Raw genomic sequence first — 20,684 nt, forward strand, 5'->3', positions numbered from 1 at the left:
TACGGGTAGAAAACATGCCGATGGGGTAGAGTGATCCTGTGGCTCTTGAAAGTCTGGCATCATCTGTGCCAGGCCCTGCTTTTGTGCTTTGGCCAAATTCACTTCCCAATAAGCTTGCTTATGCACTGTCTGCCCCTTTCCTATTGCCACGGCTTCTCCCTTTACAAGAGGTGGTAGCTCAGATGCCAAGGCTGACTTCTAGAACCCATTTCATATGGCACCACATCTGGAATTAGCACTACATCCCTCATTCTTATTCTCAGGTAAGGTGAAACCTGATGAAGTCACGGCCTTGTTAACCCTAGAGGTGCCCCCGCTGCATGTGTGAACTGCAGGCGCAGCCTGGCTCGCCCCCACCTCGGCCCTTGCCCACTTTCCTCCTGTATGTTGCTATGACTGGGTTCCACATAGGGAGTTTTCTCTTAATGGTTCCTGATACCTAGGCCTGGACATCCTTATCTACCTAGCCTCTTTTCATCTGAAACACTTCGGAGAGTGGTGGGTGGGGGTAGCAGTGCCACTCTTTGACCACCAGTACTGGTCTTGAATTTGGCTAAACAGTCAAACACACATGATGACAATAGGTCCTGCTTAGCACCGTTTACTCAGAAGGATAGAATAAAGGAAGCACAGCTTGCCAACAGGGCAGCAGTGGGCTTATTTCTTCAGCTGGAGTCCTCAAAGTGGTCCAGACTCTATTCTGTGTACACATTCCCACCCCTAAGAGCCAGTGCAGGTGCAGTGAAGTCAGAGGACACAGCTGTGTGTGGTAGGCAACTTGGCTTAGGAGCTCCATGAAACCAGTGCCTCTCTAGCTCTCATAACTGTCCCATGGGCATAGCATCCAGTATCTCAGTAAGGAACATGCCTAGCCAGGAGAGTCACTATATTTAGCCCTAAGCTTCCCACTAGGTAATTATTGTCAATTGCTGTCCTCCCAGTCCAGAATCATTTCACCAATCATAGGGTAGTTTTACCATAAGACGGCAAGGGTGTTGCCTGGTAACCTACCTGACGCACTGCCTTCAGCAGGTTTCCAGGGGAACAGAGCTTGAAAGTTAAGCCAAGGTCAGATATGTTCATAGAGAAGGAGAAAGGGTTTTGTTAACTATTTATTAACAGCAAAAATTCTTGTGCTTTAGCCCCTTTTTTGGCCTCAATAAAGACAGGTAAGTGAAAGTTGGTTTTGCCCCACTACTGTATGCTAGAATAGGGATCTGTTTCTGGGCAAAACATCAGTCTTCCTGCCCCCCAGTGGCCTGTCCTTTGTCTTTCTTCTGAGTAAGGGCAGAAAAAGTTATAGAAAGATGGGCATTAATCACTTCAAAGAAAGTAACTGGAAGACCCAAGCCTGAGGTTTGGCAGCTCACCGTGACAGCCCTTTCAGAAACTGACTAGCCACTTCAATGGGTCATTTAACAAGGCAGGCTTCCTCTGGATAGGAGGCGAGGGGAAAATTTTTTTTAAATTCCTGAGCTAATAAACCCCTGGTGAATTTTCTGAGCTGTTTTGTCTCAGAAAACAGGGCATTCCCTCCCTGGCCTACATTTATTCAGAGACTTGAAGAAGAGGCTATTTTGGGGTGGAATTTGGTATGAATCTGAGCCCATTTGGGCTGCAGTGGACCAGAACCACATTCCTCCTTGTCTTCCATAGATCAAGGACACCTTCCTGAGGACTTACACGGATGCCATGCAGAATTACAATGGCAATGATGAGAGGAGCCGGGCAGTGGATCATGTGCAGCGCAGCGTAAGTTCCAGGGAGAGAGACCGGGCTGGCAACTATCTGCAAGGTCTGGCCTTAGATTTATGGGCTGCCAGTGATGTTGGGCCAGTAGCATTTGCTGTTGATTCCTGTTCTCCAACTCTTGGTCCAGTTTGATTTCCAAGAGTTGACATCCAGTGCTTGTCCAGGGTCCAGTTATCCAGGTAATCAGCGTCAAGAAAGACTGCTGCCTCTGGTTTGCTTTTCATCAGTAAGGATTGTGAGCATCCCAAGGAAAGCTAGTTTGCCCTTAAACTCTGAAGCTTTGGAAAAGAGGTAGGCAGTGAGTCTGTGACAGCCTTGCTTATTGTTGGCTCCCAAAGGTTGGCATTCTGGAAATGGTGTCTTGATGCTGGATGGAGAGCTCAGGTGGGCTGTGTTCACTGGCTTCGGCAGTGTAGTGGGGGTGGAGAGTGGACTGAGGAGAAACCGAGGATCTGCAGATGTGTGAATGGCCTAGGCTGCCCCATGCCTTGCAGAGGAGATGAGAAAACTAGATGTTTCCTGCCTGGAGACACGTGGGTGGGAGCAGGGAGGGGAAGGTGCTGGTGCTCAAGCCTGACTGCCTCTCAGGGTCTCCTGGGGAGGTGTTTGGGGTTTTTCTTGTTGTTCTTTTGCTTTAGAAGCGGCATTTTTATTTTTTGGTAATTTAATTTGATAAAATTTCAAATATAACAGAAAAGTTGCAAAAATAGTATAAGGAATGGTTTACTTTTTACCCAAATTCATTAATCAATTGTATTTTTGGCCCATTTGCTTTAATATTCCCTATGCCAGGGGTTGGAAAATCTTTTCTGGAAAGGGTCAAATAGTAACTATTTTGGGCTTTGGGGGCCATGCCGTCAGTCTCTGTCACAACTACTCAACTCTGCTCTTGTGACACAAAAGCAGCCATAGATAGGAAGTCAACAAATAGGCATGGTTGTGTCCCAATAAAACCCGATTTATAAAACAGGCAACTGGTAGGCTGTAGTTTACCAGCCAGCTCGCTCTCTCCCTCTATGTGCATCTTTTTGTTTCCTAAACCATTTATTTACCTATTAGTATAGATCGTGTGGAGAGTTTTTTAAAACTATTTTTGCCTCAGCTCCCCCATCGACAATCCTGATTTAGTTGATCTATACCTCTGTACCTTTAACAGCGCCTAACTCGCCCAGGTGATTTTGATGCTTAGCCAGGCCAGAGAGGCACTGCTTTGCCTTGTAGAGGTGGTAAGAAAGCCAAGATGACGTGTAATCTAGGACTGCCTTCCTTCTTTGAGTTCAAAGAGGCTTCCCAGTGAGTATAATTGTTAGTGGAGCTTCAGCTCATCTTGGCTCACCAAAGCTGTGCCTGTTGACTTAGGGGCTTGGCCCGTGTTTCTCTTAAAAGTTGCAGGGCGCTGAGTGAGGAGACCACAATGTCTTTGAACTGCTGCACTTTGATTCTTTTCCTTTCCCCGTTAACAGCTGAGCTGCTGTGGTGTGCAGAACTACACCAACTGGAGCACCAGCCCCTACTTCCTGGAGCATGGCATCCCCCCGAGCTGCTGCATGAACGAAACCGACTGTAATCCCCAGGATCTACACAATCTGACCGTGGCTGCCACCAAAGTTAACCAAAAGGTACTGGCTTCCTCTCGGCCCTGATGAGATCAGTGGTGAATATTTAGGGAGGGCTTTTTTGTTTCTGTGAAATTATGACAAATAGGTTAGAAATGGTAGTCTAGGAGAGAGTCGGGAATCTTCCTTTGTGGTCCTTTATTGCCTGCGAGAGGCACTTGGGGCTGCCCACTTCTGAAGGAGAAAGCTGTGACTCAGCTTGGCCTCACATTCCTCTCCCTCAGCAAGAATCTACCAGGCATAGTTAGGAAGGTTTAGCAAGTGGTTCCTGTTAACCCTGGTGCTGATGTCAGAGAACGTTGCCTTTCTTCTTTCTGTGTGTCTTTCTTCTGCTTAATGTGCCTTCTAAATAAGAAATTATTCCCAGCTGGGTGCCAGTCCTTAGCGTGAAAGGGGAGTAGAGTTGACAGGCAGCATCTGCTTCTGCTAGGAGGGTGGCCTTTATTTTAGGGAGTTCTCTGCTATAGGAAAAGAAATCAACAACTCCAATTCAACTCACTGTCAACATCCTGACTCCCAAAGAAATTAGAACAAAAAAAATCTGGCTGGAAGAAATTCGAAAGTTAGTATGTAGTGGAAATGAGAGAAATGAAACTTAAGTAGAGAAAGGAAAATCAATTCTGTATTCCACTTTACAGAGAATCTGATGAAGACATGATCCAACTGTGTGTGAAGGCTATCTGTATTCTTAAACACTTAAAGAAATGCCAGATAGAACATTTGTTTTTGTAAAACGAGGAAAAAAACCGTACTATTGAGTTTACGTGTGGTTATGCGGCCATTAGGTGAATTTTATTTTCTTACTAATACGAAATTCTATCCTTAGAAGGTCTTCAAAATTCTATGTGATCTAGGCCAACTACTGAATAATTCATAGAGGATACCCATCCTCTCAGAATATTAAGACATGGTTTCTGTATTTTACCCATTTATTGTTGGTATTTGTAGCATAAATGCTGCAAGGCATTGCTGCCATTCTAGAAGCTCTTTTCGTCATTCTCGTCTTATTACTTTGCTAGTGGTGGAGTGAGGCAAGATGTTCAGTAAGAGCACATCTGTTCCTACTGGAATTTTCTTGTGAACCCAAAGTTTGAGGCCTCCCTCTCCTCTCATCAGTAAGATGACTTCTGGTTTCTTCCTGAGTATCCCTGCTGAGCACCCATACGTGTCGTTATGCTGCCATTTTCTGAAGTGTGGAGCATACCTAGCACTCGATGGATGCTCTGATTTAAAGGTGGCAAGAAGTGCTTTGTGGCAGTGAGATATTGGTATAACAGAGCCCGAGGAGGTTGTTTGTAGCAGCAGCAACCGTCAACCTTGATAAGTCTTTTTTAATACCCAAACTTCCTTTTCTTTTGTGAAAGTTGAGGATCTAGAAGTCAGGAGCATGGGGTCTGGAGTCAGGCTTCAGTTTAAATTCTAGCTCAGCCACTTGCTGGTTGTGTGATCTTGATCAAGTTACTTAACCTTTCTCAGTCGTCTTTTTCTCATCCATAAAATGGAGATAATAATAGTTCCTGCCCCTTAGGATTGATATGAGGATTGAACGAGATAAAGTGTCTAAAGCACAGTGCCTGGCACAGAGTAAGGACACAATAAATGTTAACTGTAATGCAGAATGCTCACTGTAGTGTAAATGCCATGACGATGATGGTGAAGTTTGTCTTCCACTAGACCGCACTATGGCTTTTATTAGAAATGATGCAGCAGGTCCTTGTAGGGAAGATCTTTTGTTTGTATTCAAAAGCAAGTTTAGAGGCATATGCCAAAGTGCATCTATATAATCCTTACAATTATGTCCAAAAAGAAAGATAGGATAGCATTTTTTCATTTCACTGATAACCTACAAATTGACCTCACTTCCTGCCTCCTCCCACGATTCCACTTTACATTTTCCTGGGCACCTCAAATACCCGGAAGAGGTGCTTAACTTCTCTCCTCACTTTCCTTATACTCTCCAACTTAGCTCCCTCAGTGGAGAAAAATAAATGAAAACTGAAATTTATCTAATGATTTGATTAGATATTCTCATTTAAGAGGCCCACACAAACCTCTGAGACAAATTACTTCTCAGGTCTGAGTCTCAGATGCCTCATCTATAAAAGGTGGGGATGGGGTGAAGATAATAATAGTAGATACTCAAAAAGGTTAGTGCCCTCCCCTACTGACTCCCTCCCCCAGGAGGCTTAAGCACTCCCACACTCTAAATCCTGGTCGATTTTTTGCTATCTTGAACCCTCTGTTCTGATAGCACAGAAGGATGACTCTTGGCTCTTACCTGGCAGCCTGAGAAACCTGCCTTTACATTTAACTGGGAGAGAGCAGGAGGGAGGTGAGAGCAGTTAAACGGGATATTTATTGTTTTGTTTGGGGGATGGAATTTATTTTGGTTTTGCTAGCAGGATGATGAAATGTCTGCAGGTTCAGTTGGCTAATAGCATTGACTGGGCCCCTACTCCATAGGAATTCCTTGATGTTTTTTAAGAGCAAGGGCAAGAGGAAGAGAGAGAGTTATTCTGGTTGGCAGCTACCAAGATACCTCTTCCCAGAACCTGTCTGGCACTAGCCGTCTACTCCTAGTATTGAAAGTCCGCCACTCACAGATGTTTTCCATTGGCGACTGTGTTGATTTAGACCTGCTGAGAGGGTGAGCAAATTACCTGTTCTGTTTCTGGGTGTTTTCTAGGACATAGAGCAGGTCTCTGTAGATTTATCTCACACCTGACAACCAGGCTTTCATTGTAGGAAATTAAAAGAGATTGTTGTGGGCAGATAAGATCATGGTTTAGTGGAGAAGTTGAGGTGGAATGCAAACATGGCCCGTAGTTGTAGTATCAAAGCAGTTCTTGAAGTCTGCAGATCTATGCTGAGACGTGGAAAATGGGCTTGTGGGTCCGCATGATGAATAACAGCGATAAATCCAGAGAGAGAAAGCATTTATTTCAGCCTTGGTCTTTTATTGTTTCAACAACAACAAAGACGCTAAATCCCTTTCGTCTTCTCATTTTTAAGTAACCCTCTTACTGATATGATTCATTAATTTGCTTTCTTATTTGGAGTAAAAAAAATAGTAGGGGAACTCTTCTTAGAGAAGAGTGCTTCTCAAACTTTAACGGGCATGTGAAACATCTGGAAATATTAACATTTATTAAAATTCATTAAAAATGGATAACGCAGGGATTTGGCAGATTCTGACTCAGTAGGTCTGGAGTGGGGCCTCAGAGTCTGCATTTCTAACAAACTCCCGGGTAACGCTGCTCAGGGAAGAGCTCCACTCTGCACAGGAAGGTTTAGAACAATTTTGCCACCGTTGTGCTACTACCAGGCACTTCATTTTTCTGGTTTCTCTTACTGGTTGCAGTGGGCTTGTCAAATGTGACTGGCTCTGAAATCTCCTACAGAGGAGTAGAAATCATACTTTAGAAAAAAATGTTCAGCTTACATATAGAATTGAAGTTCACAGAAAAGAAAATCTATGCCAAACTATTGTGCGGAGTAAGAAGATAACCCACTTCCCTTCTCTCTGGTTTTTGTCATTGGATTTGTTTCCATATTTTGAGCTGGCCTGACACTGGTGCCGGTTTGAACTTCATTCCTCTGCCCGACTGTTGCTGTGGGGAGGACATACAGTAATGATGGCCAGCACGGCGAAATGCTATCTTAGCCGTTAGCATTTGGGAAAGCGTTAGAGTATCCGCTTCTCTTCTCGCTTTGAACTCTTCCTAACCCAACCTGCTCTCCCTTACACTACCTTTTGAAAAATAGTGTGATATATAGTTTTACTAGTGAAAATGAAATCAGCAAGCAAGCTTCTACTATAAAGAGAGAATCAAATTTCAAGTCCCCCCATGAGCAATAATGTATTTCCTTTCCCACCCCCACCCTGGCCTTCAAATTTGCATCAGGTAACCAAGGAGTATAGTTTGTCCCTTGCATTGAAAACATGTGTCAAAGCACTGCTGCTAAGTTAATGTGCCCTTTCCTCTGCAAACAGACTGAATGCATAAAATAGCACTTATTAGAAGATACAGCATTGGCAGAATTTTTACAAGCTATGAGAAATGTTAAATTGTTAAATTTAAAAATGGGAGACATGCTTTTTGTTGTTCTTGCTCTTCAGATGTTATTACAATTTAGTGCGCCTTTCTTGAGAAACAGCAATCCTCTTTACCCTGTTTATTAAGTTAATGTCTTGATTTTCCACAGACTTTATATGTTCAAGTTGAAGTCCTTCTTCAGAAACCTGGAAAAAGAACATATCTTCCAAGGCTAATATGTCAGTTCAGAAGTCTAGGTTGATTTGGTCCAGGTTCAAATAAACATACATATAAATACACACAGACACACACACGTATTGTGTTTGACCTGTCAGGCATTTAACAGGAAGAGTCGATCAGCTTTTGCCTTTGCTTTATGTGTAACGCACAAAATTTAGTGTTTCCTACCTGGAGCAAGTTGATAAAATGTAATCCAGAATAACAACAGATTGGTCAACATTGTTGAACTCCAGCAAGATCATTTATTTTAAAGAAAGGTGATTAACTTTATCAGTTTTAAACTAACACTGAAATTGGTAAAATTGGTGTTGGTTTTAATCACAATGTTTAGAGATTTCATAGTATGTTAAAGGGAAATTCACTTCATTTTATGAATAAAGTTATTGACATCCGGAAAGGAGAAGCGACTTGTTCAAGGTCACATGGCAAATTTGTGGGAAAAACATGACTCTAGAACATAGCTTTTCCCTATTAAAAAAACTTAATAGTCTCCTTAGGAAGAAGCCCAAAACACCATAAAGTTGGCTGGTATTCAAACACCTCCCTCTAACCAGATGCTTTCACTTGGTCCAAGATTTTGTCATTTGTTGTCAAAATGCTGGTAACTCTGCTTATGATGCTGAGTCTTCCTGTTGAAGGATGTAGAATGCCTTTTCATCTGTTCAAGTCTACTTTTGTATCTCTACAGAGTTTGCTTCACAGATCTTACAGATTTCTTGCTAAATTTAGTCTTTACTACTGAACATTTGTGAATGAAAGTATATATCTGGGATTTGCTTTAAAATAATCCAGCCAGGGAATGAGAATTGAAGACATTGAAATGAACCAAGATTGGCCATATGTTAATTGTGATGTTAGAGGAAGGGTCACTTGGGGGCTCATTGTGCTACTCTCCGTACTTTTTCGTATGTTTCAAATTTTTCATTATTTTTTTTACAGTTTGAAAAGAATGCTACTAAGTTCCTAGGGTGAATTGCAATCGCATTTCCTGAATAAGGGTTGGAGTGGATGTGGGAGTATTACGAGTTGACACAGCCCAGTCAGGCCTGGCTAAAATGTCTCTGAGACCATCTCTCTCTCTCTGTTTCCAGGGGTGTTATGATCTGGTGACCAGTTTCATGGAGACTAACATGGGAATCATCGCTGGCGTGGCTTTTGGAATCGCGTTCTCCCAGGTAGCCTACTGTAATCCTGCAGTTGGGTCTAGCCTGTCCCCTGCCTCCTGGCTCTCATTTCCCTCCCTTGTCTCCAGATCCGCTGCCTGCCTCCCTGTGCCTTGGGAAAGGCTGATAGATGGGGTCAGAGCTCCTTGCTCATTAGTCCTCAGGTCATCTGTTTATTGATTTTCCTTTTTCAACTTAAATGAAGTTTTGCCATCAAGGGAATATCGGTTACAGTTCAACTAATGACTAGCTCCAGAAAAACAACTTGCTTCTTCTGTAGGTCAAATGGAGGTTAACTGAACAAAGTGCTGGCTTAATTGGAGCATAAACAACTCCAAGCATCAAATGGCTGCTCTGGATTTGGGGGAAGCTTTTTTCCTGGTTGACCTGTCCCTTTCTTGTTCTTAGTTCCTGCGGATTTTGCATGAGATCTCTCCCTTTTAAGAAAGCGTAAATTTGCCAAACTTCATCTTGTCATTATTTTAATTTCCAGGTTTGACTGTTGCTTCTTGAGGAAAATGAATTTTTGTATGTTAAATTTTCTATCTCTATGTCCACCCAGCCTCTAAAAGCAATGGGAGAGGTAACTATACTAACTAGGCAAACCACACACACTCAAGGATGGAACAATGTTAAGCTAAAGCTGAAATTTTGCCCACCTCCGCCGAGCAGTGTACTGTCCCACAGGCTTCTGATCTCCCAGCCAAATGATATATCATTGCTGTAATATTGCTATGGATGGAAGGATCAACACAGATACTTACAACCAAATAAAAACTTTATTTAGGGGCTGGCCCTGTGGCTGAGTGGATAAGTTTGCACACTCCACTTTGGTGGCCCAGGGTTCACTGGTTTGGATCCTGGGCATGGACCTACACACAGCTCATCGAGCCACACTGTGGTGGCATCCCACATAGAAGAACTAGAATGACTTACAACTGCGATATACAAGTATGCACTGAGGCTTTGGGGAGGAAAAATAAAAGGAAGATTGGCAACAGATGTTAGCTCAGGGCCAGTCTTCCTCACCAAAAAAAAAAAAAGCATAAAAAAAGAAACATGGCTGTTTCTAAATTCAAGTCTTTAAAAAAAACTTTAACTCAGAATTTTTTCAGACCAACAGATCATTTTTCCAACAAAGCCCGATTCATGTTATGTAATGTTTCCATGGTGCTAATTTCACCTGCCTGAATTCTGTATTGGCTCTCTCAGGCTATAATTACTTTTTCCCACCCCCCGTACCTCTTTCTTTCCTGCTGAGCAATGCAGATGCACCTTAATTTTATTCAAGTTTGTTCCTAAAACCTTTTTTATTGAAATATAGCATATACAGAAAACTACATACATTATAATTACACAGCTTCATAAATTATCGCAAAATGAGCATACCTGTGAAACCATCACTTAGGTCAAGGAATAGGACATTAGCCTGGTAGTTTTTGCAAATAGAGGGCTTAGCCTTAAATAAGTTGGCAAGCTTTTCTTTCCAAGTGGTTACAAAAACCTGTGTGACACTTCATCTCGCAATAGCATGTGGACTTAACCAACACGAGTCTATATTTCTTGTGGCAGTTTCAAAATTCTTTTGCCATGCTTTGTTTTTGCACTCACGAAGTAAATTAAACCCTCAACATGCCAACATGGAGACAAACCAGAGTGACACCACAAACAGTGCCAATTAGCTCAGTCTTCAGAGACGTTTCAGAAGAAGTTGCTGCCCTGAACTTTCTTCTGACTGCTATCATATTTCAGAAATAACACTTCAGTGACATGTCTGTAATGGCCAGGGGACATTTTAGAGGATCCTGGACCTCGTGTTCAATGCAGATGTGCAGGATGCACTTGACAGCTTTTCCATACAGCATACTTTACACATGCATGTGCAGCGGCAGGTCAGCGCCCACCTACAGGACAGACTTGTGTCCCCTTGGAGGAAGGAATATTGCTGAAGTCTCCCCTAATGGCTGTCCTAGAACCATAAAGGGACGTGATGCCGGTACTCTACATGGGGAGGAGAGAGGCTCAAAGAGCCAGGAGTCTCATGGGTGAAACGTCTTATCATCCAAGAACATTCCACGTGGCCGTGAGGGAGTGGGGGACAATCTTGTTTTCAGTAGTGAAGTGAACCAAGTCATAGGGAATCTGATTAATACCTCTCCTCCACTTCTCACTGACACATCCCTATGAAGGCATTTATGCTAAGACAAATGGTTGTCTGGCCTGATGAGCATTAATTTCTCTGTGCTGCCTTAAAGAAGTCCCTGAGGTGGGGATTGTTGAATTTCCTTTGTGGCCCTCTTGGGCAGTGAGAGAGAGAGGGGCTTTGGCCCCAAGGAACCCCCAAACAGAAACTCTCTGCAGAGAGTTTAGGTCTCATCATGGTACCACAGAGTTGTTGGGATGAAGAAACAAAACACAAAGGCCAGTGGCACTGCGCAGTCAGTACCATTCACCCACGTGGCCAGACAGGTACGGTGGGGCAGAGACTTGAGACCTGCCATGCTCAGCCTGGGGCGAGGAAAGGAATGGCCATGGCTAGCGTTTATTAGCCAGATGCACTAGGCACTGTGACTTTTAATGGTGCCAGCAGCCTCAGGGTTCCTGGAAGCTAAGTTGGCTTCTAGATGCCAGTAGATCCAGGGCCTCTCTGAGACGGTGGTGGCCACTTACCTGATGCCTGTTCAAGAAGAACCAGTCTTACTGATCCTGGTCAATGACCCAAAACCAAAGCTTTAGCCACGTGTGTTCAACAACTTCAGGACCAGTGTCATAGCAAAACTAGCAAATGTTGGCTGGTACTGATGAATCAGTCATGATGGCCTATGTCTTGGCCTTCCTATAGTAAAGCAAGCTCTACTGAGTAGAGGCCACAGAGAGATCAAAGTGGGTAGGAAAGAACAGAGCTCTCCCTGCCTTTCCTCACATGCCCTCCACCTTCTTGCCCTTTTCCTTGCCTGCTCTTGTGACCTCCACGCTATCATCTGTTGGAACAAACTGGCCTTGCACATCTGTTGTCTGAGAAATTAAAGGTGGTATAAAGTACAGGGAAATGTAAGCTGAGTCTAGCCTTTTAGTAGACTATGCAAGAACTTGGTCCCCTGTTAGCTAACTTAAAGCCCTTGAGTTCTGTTTTTGGACAGCAGGGTTTTGGCAGGCATTTAATACTTCTCTCCACAAACTCCCATTGCCTTTGCCCTCTCAAGGGAAAGCCCATTTGTCTGGATTTGATGGGCAGGGCCTGCTGCCCTATACCTTTATAGCAGGAGGTTGAGTCTGTTTTGATTGGGTAGCTCCTCCCTGCATCTTTGGCAGCTGCTCTTTTACTCAGGAGGGCTTGGAGAGACACACACCCCACCACCCCCCACCCACAAGCTGAGAGTGAGGGTGTCTGGATACTTGAGTTGCTCCATTTGTGACACTGCTTCTCAATTTGTTTGGCCGCCTGCTGTGTGTGTGTGGTGGTCATGGGCCTCGGTATCCAATGTAAATAGACACAGGGCTTCGCTGGACTTGGAAACCGTTAGGCTTGATTAATCCCCCATATCATGAACTATTACAGTCCTGAGTGGGGAAGATAGAGCTATTTTCCAGCAGAAGAGGGTTGACTGGCTTGCTTGAGGTTGGGTGGCTGCGTAGATCCAGGATTACAATTCTGACTTCTGCTGTATTAAACATTTCTGCCAAAGATCACCCTTGTTCTTGCCTCAGGAGCACCTAAATGGAACTCATTTTGTGCCTTTATAACAAAAGGGTTTGAGTCTGTGGAATTGACAGGAAAAAGGTACTTATCAAGAAGTACAAATCCTCCTCCAGCCCATCCATCCTCTGACCCTTGCCCCTGCAGGGCCTCCTCTAGGGCCCATAGGCTGCTGGGATGATTCGTTATGGGCCAGGAATGTTCTTCTGGGACTTGTTTACCTTTTCTATGTAGAGAGCAGGACAAAAGCTCTTGGTAGCCTTGATGAGACATGGCTGCCAAATAAGGCTAACGGAACTATTATTCCCCTAGTATTTTCAGGACCTGAGATGATCCCTAATAGCGTTTGTACCATTTTATTTCAAACCAGATTCCTTGGCACTTTCCCAAAGACTTGGAAGTTTTATTTAGTTTCCCAGTTAAGTCATTAACATAAAATGTCCACAGGCATCATAAGGATCTAAATGTTTGACCTGTTGCTTGACACTGCTTGTTCCAAAAGTTGTCTTTACAGCTTTCTTTGCTGTCCTCTCCCTGCCCCTCAGGGAGCCAGGGATCGGGCCGCATTTGCCTCCCATGGTGATCGCAGAGGAAAATACCCTTGCCCTGTCGCCTTTTACATCTCTTGTCTTTGCTGACCTGGGCCCCGTCTCTTGGAGTCCGCCCTGTTGCTGGTGATTTGCAGAGCCCGAGTGATGCAATCCATGTTACTAGAGTTTTGTGTTAGCCCACCCTTTCAGCTCTCTGTGTGGAGGTGCCTCGAGAAAGCCTGGAGTCGGCCTTCTGTAAGCAGAGGGCCTTTCTTCTCTCTCTCCCTCTCTGGCTTCTCAGTTCTGGAAGCAGAACGACTTCCCAGAGGTTTTTATGACCCAAAAGAAAGCAGAATATAGCACTGACAAGGCAGAGAGTGGTAAAAATAAGATGTTACTTCAAAAAATTAGATGAAGGCTAATTAATTACAAAGTCTTAGTCAACCAAATACAAACTGACGTTCAACTCCTTTGGCTGTGTGGGATAAGGCATTTCACCAGCCACGGGAGTGGTAAGTGGTGGTTCTGGGGTCTCCATCCTGAGAGGTTTGCAGCATAAGAGACAAGCTCTCCTTTCACTGTCTTCCTCCAGGGTTTAAAGCAGAACTTGGTCCAAATGCCCACATACTTCAGCCTTATTAAATGTCAGTGTGCTTCTGAAGGGCAGCCCAGAGTCCCATACCTCTGCGCTTTGAAGCACTTTTTACGTATATTTAACTTAAAAGGTTTCATCTAAATAAGGGTGGATTTTTCTGTCTGCAGATTAATTGGGTCTAGTGGCAAGCGAGCATCTTGTACTGACTCAGACTGAGGAAGAGGCCACATCTTTAAGCTGAACCGGCTTTCCATTATGTACCTAGAAATAATCGGGTAATAATTGGTATTAAGTACAGGATGCTTCCCCCGACTTTCCGTTAACTTGATATTTATGGAAATAAGAGATCAAGGTTTTCTCTCAAATGCGATGAAAACACTATAGCAAATTTGAAATCAGTAACCCTGTGAATAATTCAAAACGCCTACTATATCCCAAATCCTACTTTTTGTTGCACTAGAATTAAATAAAATAAAAGCCAATATATGTAAAATAGTGCTCGCATAGCTTGTTTGTACCTCAGTTCAGGACTATTTTTAGGAAATAAATTTCTTAGTAGATGGTAAAAAATTTTGAAAAATCTGTCTTCCATGGATAAACAGAAGAAGGTCTGTTCTTGCCCTAGAAATACAAAATATAGTAAGTTTAAAAACAAATGGCTTTTATTTTTACCTATATTTTTTAAAGTTGTTGTTTTTGTGAGAAAATATGTCCAGTGCTTAAGAATGATGCTGTTTCTGTTTTGGGGGAAAGAACAAAAGGTGGAGGGACATGCTGTTTTTCCTTGAAAGAAGAGATTTCAGATACAAGAAATATTTAAGCATTCTAAAGAATTTTCTGGCTGTGTGGCTCATGAATTGCCATGGAAGCCAGGAGCACTGCAAACCGTGAAGTGTGGAATGGTGACTATTATAAGTGCTTAAAATACACAGGAGGTCTACCAGAAAAATCTAAAGGGATGAGCTTTACAAAGAAAGGGGAGTCTAGGAACTTGAAATCAAAGAGATGCCCACTGGAAATTTCTCCCTAAAGGATACAATGTAAGGCGGGGAGGAATGCCTGGTGGTGTGAGACAGAGGAGTTGTTCTGGAAAGGAACGAGGTCTAGGCCCCGGAGTGGGGGTTGAGGTGGGAAAGGAGGATATTCTTGGCTGGGGGAAGAGAGCAGAACCTTAAACTCTGTGTGGGTTACCTGTGTGGTTTGGGGAAGATTCTTTCACTTCCTCTGACTCCATTTTCTTATCTGGAAAATTGGAATGGTAATATTGCACGGGAATGTGGTAAGGATTAAATAACTTGATATGCTTGAATGTGCTGTGTACCTCTAATACTTGTTTTTTTGTCTGGAATCTGATTTTTGAGAGTATCAAGTGTGTTCTGGTCCCAGAAAATGGCAATTCTGATGAAAAGGGACAAGCTATAAGGTTCAAAGTCTTTGTACTCATGGTGGTGGATTTTAGTTTCTCATTTGGCGTGAAATTCTGGAGGTTACAGCCATGGTTCTTTTGGCCATTTGTTGGAACATGCATGATACCATGTATTTTGAGGCACAAAGTGATGTTGGCCAGAGCTTTGGCAGGAGATAGGGTAAGACCAATAAGGTTGTGATTTTTCCTTACCTGACAGAGGTTATAGTTTGCATATTTCACGGCACAATTTTAACTTTAAAAAGGAAAGGAAGAATCGGGAATTTCAGCAGGACAGGTACCCAGGTGGACTGGAACCTGTACAGGTGGGTGGAGAGCCAGGCGAACAGGGTTCAGGTGTTGCCCTGACCAACAGTGGGAGCCGGTGTGGTCACAGGTGTTTCACCTGTAAGATAAGGTGACTGGATGGACTGGACGAGTGGTTCTCTCACCTGGAGGGCTTGTTAAAACACCAATTGCTGGTCCCCACCCGCCGGAGTGTCTGATTCTGAGGTCAGTGTAGAGCCTGAGAATTTGCATTTCTAACAAGATCCGGGGTGATGCTGGTGCTGCTGGTCCGGGAGTCACACTTAAAGTGACACTGTACCAGATTATCTCTAAAAGTCATTCCCACCTCTGATCAAATAAAACATGGCCAATTGTTTAAGGAGAAGGGACTCCGTTTAGCCAGGAGAAGCTGCCGGCCTCTAGATTCAAGCCCACAGTTGGGCTCCTGTCCAGAGAATGCTGATCCTCCAGAGTCAGGAATAAGAACTTTGATTTCCAACGAGCAGAACAGCTGTGCTTAAGGATGTCTTGTAGTGTCACAACCGCTTTTATCAGCTCCACCCGTGCTACAGGTTAAGTCAAGGCACGAAGACAGGTAGAGGATTGAGGTCTTCTGAGGAGGTGAAGATACCCTGTTATTGGTTGTTCTGAGGACCTGAAAAACTAGGAGGTGGCCTTGGGTGTAAATAGGCCCGTTTAGGCCTAAGATATCTACATGGCTTAGAGACAAAGAGAAATTAAAACCCTCCTTTCCTCTCCCTGCTTCCACCTCTCTCAAGCCATGACTTTTTTTCCTTCACTGGCAAACTCACCTGGTCAAGAATAGTGTCTCGTTTTCTTGAGGAAAGAAATATGATTCTATCAGCCAGGTGTGGCTGGGGTATCATACTATGTTGAAATATCTTCCCAATGCATGTGTTTATGGTTTTGAATTAAATTTTGGCATTTTTGTTAATCTCTCACCAATTCTGTGGTACTTAATTTTTTTCATTACTCTCATAACATATGAACACATTTTAATACTACTAAGGTGTGTCAAAAGTTGTGTTTGAGTGGCCATAGTGAGCTAGAGCTGGAACCTTATGGCCAGCTTGAGAACCTCCAGCTGTCCCCCACTAGCTGATAGACTCCTAAAGTCTCAGGTCCCACAATTGAAATCAGGGTTGTTCTTTTTCTCTAGTGCCCTTTACTCATTCATGTACAAAAGCTCTCAGTTGTTAAAAATTATATCAGGGTGGGGGTGAGGAGGGCATCAAAGAGAGGTGTCGTTCAGTGACTCCAGATTCTTACTCTCATTTTTCTTCCTGGCAACAGCTAATTGGCATGCTGCTGGCCTGCTGTCTGTCCCGGTTCATCACGGCCAACCAGTATGAAATGGTGTAAGAAGGTGAGTGGTGGTGGCGAGTGTTTAATTTCAGGGTTCTCCCTTCGGGGCACATACTACCCTTCAAATGGGCAAAGGTACTGCCTAGCCACTTAACTACCTGATCTTGGTGGCACTTGTCCACGTACTGAAACCTCATTTCTGTGGTGCTAGGTGAGAGATATGTGATCATTGCTATTGTGGAAAACATGTAAATGCTCTTTTCAGCTTGTTACCTTGTTTTAAGTCCTTGTTCATGTTGAGTCACTCACATGTTTTAATTTCTCTCTTAGTCTTTCAAGAACGATGGAATGAGAGACCTGTTTTAAAAAGGAACTACAGCAATCCTTGAAAGACTTCCAAAGAACGTTAGAGCACAGTACATAATACACCTGCCCTGCTTCCCCTAACCCCCCACCCAACTGACACTCCTACACAGTCTCTGCTCCGCCTTTCAGCTCGCATCATGTGTAGCATTCCATTTTGTGAAGCCCTGTTGTGCCAGAGTGTAGCCAGGTTCCCTGCATCTAGTCCTCGTGGACCCCACCTGAGGCCCTGTGCGTGCCCACTCCTCATTCTGTACTTGGTCCAACTGCAGCTCATTGTAGGTGACTGGTTATCACACCATCACTGGCCCTGCCGGGCCCTGCATGTAGTGTGGGAGGCTATTAGCCCTTCATCATGATTGACAGATACCACACCTGATATAGATAAACTGCTCTGTTCTTTTGGCTTAATCTCCTTTGGTTTGGTTTTCCCTTTACTAAGGCTCTTTCCTACCTTCTTCAGGCTGCCTAGGACCTGTAAAGAGATACATCGGTAATTATCCACGAGGAGAAAAAAGCATGTGTGATGCATGAAGGAAATTGTTGAGCTTTAGGTGGCCTCCTTGCCCATTATTGTTACCTGCCTGGGTATATAGAGACAGTTTAGTGCATCTATGCCTCTCAGTTGAAACCTGTGTAATCCTATTACAAAGCTGTATTGTTGCCTTCTGTGACAATATTACTTCTGTTTTTCCCCAATTAATTGCTTTTGTGTTATTTTACTTCTTTCTGTATTTTTTCTTTGCATTGACATTATAGACCTCGAGGACCTCATCAAATCAATTTAAAAATGAGTGTGAAGGGGGAACAAAAGTCAAAATATTTTTAAAAGATCTTAAAAAATAATGCCTCTGTCTAGCATGCCAACAAGAATGCGTTGATATTGTGAACATTTGTGATACATGTATTAATAAATAGAGTCATGACAAATTGCTGTGTTCCAGTTTTGTTCTTTGGTTATTGCACAACTTTTTAAACACGTACTTCTATTCCATCTTGTTCCATAGGGGATTGGAGATGGGCCACCTTACACCCTGACACAGTCCTCCATACATGCACCCACCCCACCCTACCAAAATAGCATCAAGCAGTGTAAAAGCTGAAGGGTTAGATTTTTTTACGGATATTTCAGAAACTTGAATCATTTATTATGAACAGGATATATTGTTGGCTGAAAAATAGAACCTTCACATTATTTCAGGCTAGAGGCAGAAAGATTTCAGCTGAGTTTTTAAAGTTTGGATATCATTAAAAAAAAAAAAAAAAAAGGAAGTGAGTATCTGTTCTTTCCTTCATAGTTACGAATGAGCATGTATTCTCCCCTTCCTTTGTTCTTCTCTGAATTGGATAAACTCAGTCTAGAAAAGAGACGGCATTATACCGTTCAGTCATCCCAATGCCCTGGTTTGTACTAAAGTCTGGAATCCTCACACTTGATTTAAAGAGCATTTTAGCAATAGGTGCAGTATATATTATCTACAGTCTGTTTTTTCCTTCTTAATGAATCATCCTTAAAAAAAAACTGGTGAAAGCATACATTGATCTGTTCCCAAGTAAGTAGATCTCTCTCTTCTCTGTAGAACAACCTGTAATTAGGATGGAGATGGCATTCGAATGATATGATTCATTAGCCTGAACTCTGCATGAGTTAAACCCTAAAGGACGTAGAAAGGGCACTGCCCCACACCTTCAGACATTCCCTCTTCAAAAGGTCAGCGTTTGTAGATAATTAAGGGGATCTCTTCTATGGAAACTTTTGTAGCTCAAAACTTTTCAGTTTCATTTTTAAATTTCTATCTCATTACATATTGAAATGAGGCTTTTCTGTAAAATCCTAAATAGGGCCCCACCCACAGTTCACCTTTTTGCAAACTATGCTTTCATTAGTATATTAATATATTGTGTACTTTGGTAAGCAAGAAAACTATACACTTTCTAAAGCATATTCCAGTCTCATCATTATATATTTTCAGTGTGAAACATTTGGACCAAGCTTGATTTGACATTAAAACTGTAAAATATTCATGTTTCAACCTTGAATAACTTGTGAATGATGTACATTCCTCCTTCAAATGAAATGAAAAAGAAACCAATTGAAATACCTTTCTTCTTTTTTTGAGGTATAACATTTACATATGGTAAATTACACAAAATGTAAGTATACAGCTTGAATTTTTACATATGCACAAACCAGTATAATGACCACCCAGATAGGATACAGAATATTTTCAGCACCCCTGAAGATTCCCTCCTGCCCCTGCTCAGTCAGTAACCACCCCCGCAAGAGTAACCACCACTATGAATTCCATTACCATAGACTAGTTTTGTCTGTTCTTGGACTTCATATAAGTGAAATCATACAATATGGACTGTTTCCTGTACCTTCTTTCATTCATTTTGTCTGCGAGAGTTATGTGATACACGTAAACATAATCTCATCTTCATTGTATAAGATGCCACTGTATGAATGTAGCACAACTTATCCATTCTACTGCTGGACATTTGGGGTGCTTTCAGGTTTGGGCTACCGCGAATAGAACTACAATGAGCATTATAGTATGTACTTTTTGCCGGGCATAAACACACGAGTAGAATTGCTCGGAAATAAGGTATATCTAGCTTTAGAAGGTATTACCTGACATTTTTCTAAAGTGGTTATACTGATTCATACCCCCACCATGGTGTAGAAAAGTTCTAGTTGCCCCACATCCTCACCGATACTTGCTATTCTCAGACTGTTTAGCCATTCTGTGAGTGTGTAGTGCTGTCTCAGTTTGCCTTCACCTTATGGTTAGTGATATTGGACACTCATTTTGTCACTGGCCATTTTGGTGTCTTCTTTTATGAGGTGTTTGAGTCTTTTGTGTTTTTAAAACTTCAGTTGTCTTAATCGATATGTAGGAATTCTTTATTCTAGATACAAGTCCTTTCTTGGATGTACTTGTTGCAAATATTTTTCTCCCAGCTTGTGACTTGCCTTTTCATGTATGGTCTTTCCCTTTTTTCTAGCTTTATTGAGACATAATTGACATATAACATTGTGTAGGCTTGAGGTATACAATGTGATGACTTGGTACACTGATAAATTGCAAAATGATTACCATAATAGGGTCAGTTAACACCTCCATGACCTCACATAATTATTGTTTCTTTTGTGTGGTGAGAACATTTAAGATCTACTCTCTTAGCAACTTCCAAGAATATATATAATACATATATATATATAATATATAATATTGTTAACTATAGTCACCATGCTGTACATTAGAGCCCCGTGACTTGTGGATCTTATAATTGGAAGTTTGTACCCTTTGACTGTCATCTCCTCCTCTCCCTCAGCCCCCGGGCAGTGGTAACCACCACTCTTTGTTTCTCTGAGTTCAGCTTTTCTGAATTCCACATATATGTGATATCATACAGTATTTGTCTTTCTCTGGCTGACTAATTTCACTTAGCATAATGCTCTTAGGGTCCATCCATGTTGCTGCAAATGGCAGGATTTCTTTCTTTCTCATGGGTGAATAATACTCCACTGTATATATACCACATCTTCTTTATCCACTCATCTGTAGATTGACACTTAGATTGTTGCCATATCTTGGCTATTGTGAAAAATGCAGTGAACATGGGGTTGCATATATCTCTTCGAAATCATGATTTTACTTATTTTGT

The 20,684-nt window shown here is 42.6% G+C and overlaps 1 protein-coding gene across 1 annotated transcript in view; it reads left to right on the forward strand.

The window, feature by feature from the left end:
- TSPAN7 (tetraspanin 7) overlaps positions 1 to 17,942 on the forward strand; it is a 128,524-nt gene extending 110,582 nt beyond the window's left edge. The window contains exons 4-8 of the mRNA XM_023634211.2: positions 1,657 to 1,752; positions 3,216 to 3,371; positions 8,737 to 8,820; positions 16,638 to 16,710; positions 16,980 to 17,942. Of these exons, the coding sequence (XP_023489979.1) occupies positions 1,657 to 1,752; positions 3,216 to 3,371; positions 8,737 to 8,820; positions 16,638 to 16,706 (405 nt within the window). The 3' untranslated portion in view covers positions 16,707 to 16,710; positions 16,980 to 17,942. The remainder of the gene's footprint in view (positions 1 to 1,656; positions 1,753 to 3,215; positions 3,372 to 8,736; positions 8,821 to 16,637; positions 16,711 to 16,979) is intronic.
- The last annotated feature ends 2,742 nt before the right edge of the window (positions 17,943 to 20,684 follow it).

The sequence above is a fragment of the Equus caballus genome, chromosome X, assembly GCF_041296265.1.
Source record: "Equus caballus isolate H_3958 breed thoroughbred chromosome X, TB-T2T, whole genome shotgun sequence".
NCBI classification, from domain to species: Eukaryota; Metazoa; Chordata; class Mammalia; order Perissodactyla; family Equidae; genus Equus; species Equus caballus.